The 1,668-nt window shown below is 25.8% G+C and overlaps 1 protein-coding gene across 1 annotated transcript in view; it reads right to left on the bottom strand.

Annotated features, from left to right (window-relative positions):
- LOC105449786 overlaps positions 1-1,130 on the bottom strand; it is a 4,499-nt gene extending 3,369 nt beyond the window's left edge. The window contains exons 1-4 of the mRNA XM_011689170.1: positions 1,035-1,130; positions 836-947; positions 426-635; positions 15-100 (exon numbers count right to left, since the gene is read on the bottom strand). Of these exons, the coding sequence (XP_011687472.1) occupies positions 15-100; positions 426-635; positions 836-856 (317 nt within the window). The 5' untranslated portion in view covers positions 857-947; positions 1,035-1,130. The remainder of the gene's footprint in view (positions 1-14; positions 101-425; positions 636-835; positions 948-1,034) is intronic.
- Between the last annotated feature and the right edge of the window lie 538 nt (positions 1,131-1,668).

The following is a 1,668-nucleotide window of genomic DNA, read 5'->3' as shown; positions in this document are numbered from 1 at the left end:
TGTGTATAAGAGACAGCCTAATGATAAAACTCATAATTAAAATATCGCTTTCTTCTGGAGATATTTGAGCTCCATTATACAAAAGTTTTCTGTATTCTTTCTGAAATACATAAAAAGTGTAAACTTACATGTATTGTATAAGAAACAACCCAGATAGCACATAGAGTTAAAAAAGAAATCATTTGTATATATATTCACTTGTGCGTTATCAATTCTGAGCTCATTTTCAGGTGCAAAAAGATTTCTTTTTCAAAATTTTTGGAAAAAGAATTCTTTTTGCATCTGAAAATGAACCCAAAATTTGTGATATATAACTAAGTTGTTTTTTAACTTTCTGTGTTATCTGGGAAGAAATCTCACTTGTGAATTAAAAAGAAATTTTACTATTTTTAATATTTCTTTATATCCGAAAAAAATATTCTCACCTGAGTATTTCTGTCATGATGCCTTTGCTGAATCTCATAATTTTCTTCATTATAATACATGTTTTCGTAAGGTTTATTATTATTATATCTTATATTTTCATAGAAGGCAAATTCATTACGATAATCATCTATTTCTCTATTTCCCAATGTACTGTTATCACTTATGCTTGTATTATAAGAATTAAATGTGTTACTTAAAGATGAAGAACTGTAAACACAAATAAGATAAATAAAAGTAAAAAACAATCAGCAAAAAATAACCTAAAAATTTAATATCAAGTCAATATCAAAACAATGTAATATTGTTAATTTCGACGTCAAATAGACATTGATTCAACATCTAATTTTAGTTTATTTTTTATTGGAAGTTGTCAAAAATATATTTTAAAAATAATCTTAACTCTGCACACATGCCATTCTATCTCCATCATCCTTATTTAAAGATACAGAATTGCCATCTCCAGAGGACTGCAGGCTGTCTTGGAAGCTGGAGTGCACTGAATCTTGTTTATCAGATTTTACCTATCAGCATATTAGAATTAGAAAAAAATACAGCTTTTAGAGGAATTTGTTTAAAGTAAAAATTAATTTGGAAAAATATCTACACACCTACATTTCAATTGAGCTTGCACATACTGAAATATTATCATCCAAACTATCTGAGTTAACATTCTGACCTGTATAATTGTATCTGTTATTCTTCACATCATTCTTCACATAATCAATCGTTAGAATTAGAATCCTAAATGTAAAATTTAAAAAAAAAACATTGTTTACATATTAACGTATAAAAAAGCTTCTATTTATACATTGCTCCAATTAAAACTGGCAATAAATATTTTAATTACAAATATAATGTGTAATCATAAATAGTAACAATTAATTCTATATATACATATATATATGTATATATACAAATATATGTTTTAATATAATATTAATGTTTTCTACTCACATCATAATTATAAATATCTTTTTGTTGTTGTGTTTGTCTGAACCATACTGTTGATCTATAGGGATTGAGACAATATTAGGATTACGCAAATATTTTTTATATGGCCCTATTTTTTTTGGACAAGGCATTCTAAAAAGAAAGTACATAAAAATAATTGTTTTGTTAAATGCAGAAAATGTGTACAATTACCTAGCCTTTCAAATTGACCTTTTTAGGTTATCTACTTGCGAGACAATATATCAATTACTAGAATGAACTGCACAATATATAATTAGAGCATACACTTTT

Source organism: Wasmannia auropunctata, unplaced genomic scaffold (assembly GCF_000956235.1).
Source record: "Wasmannia auropunctata unplaced genomic scaffold, wasmannia.A_1.0 LD336074.1, whole genome shotgun sequence".
NCBI lineage: Eukaryota > Metazoa > Arthropoda > Insecta > Hymenoptera > Formicidae > Wasmannia > Wasmannia auropunctata.
The sequence above is the reverse complement of the archived record's forward strand: the minus strand, read 5'-3'. Positions and strand labels throughout refer to the sequence as shown.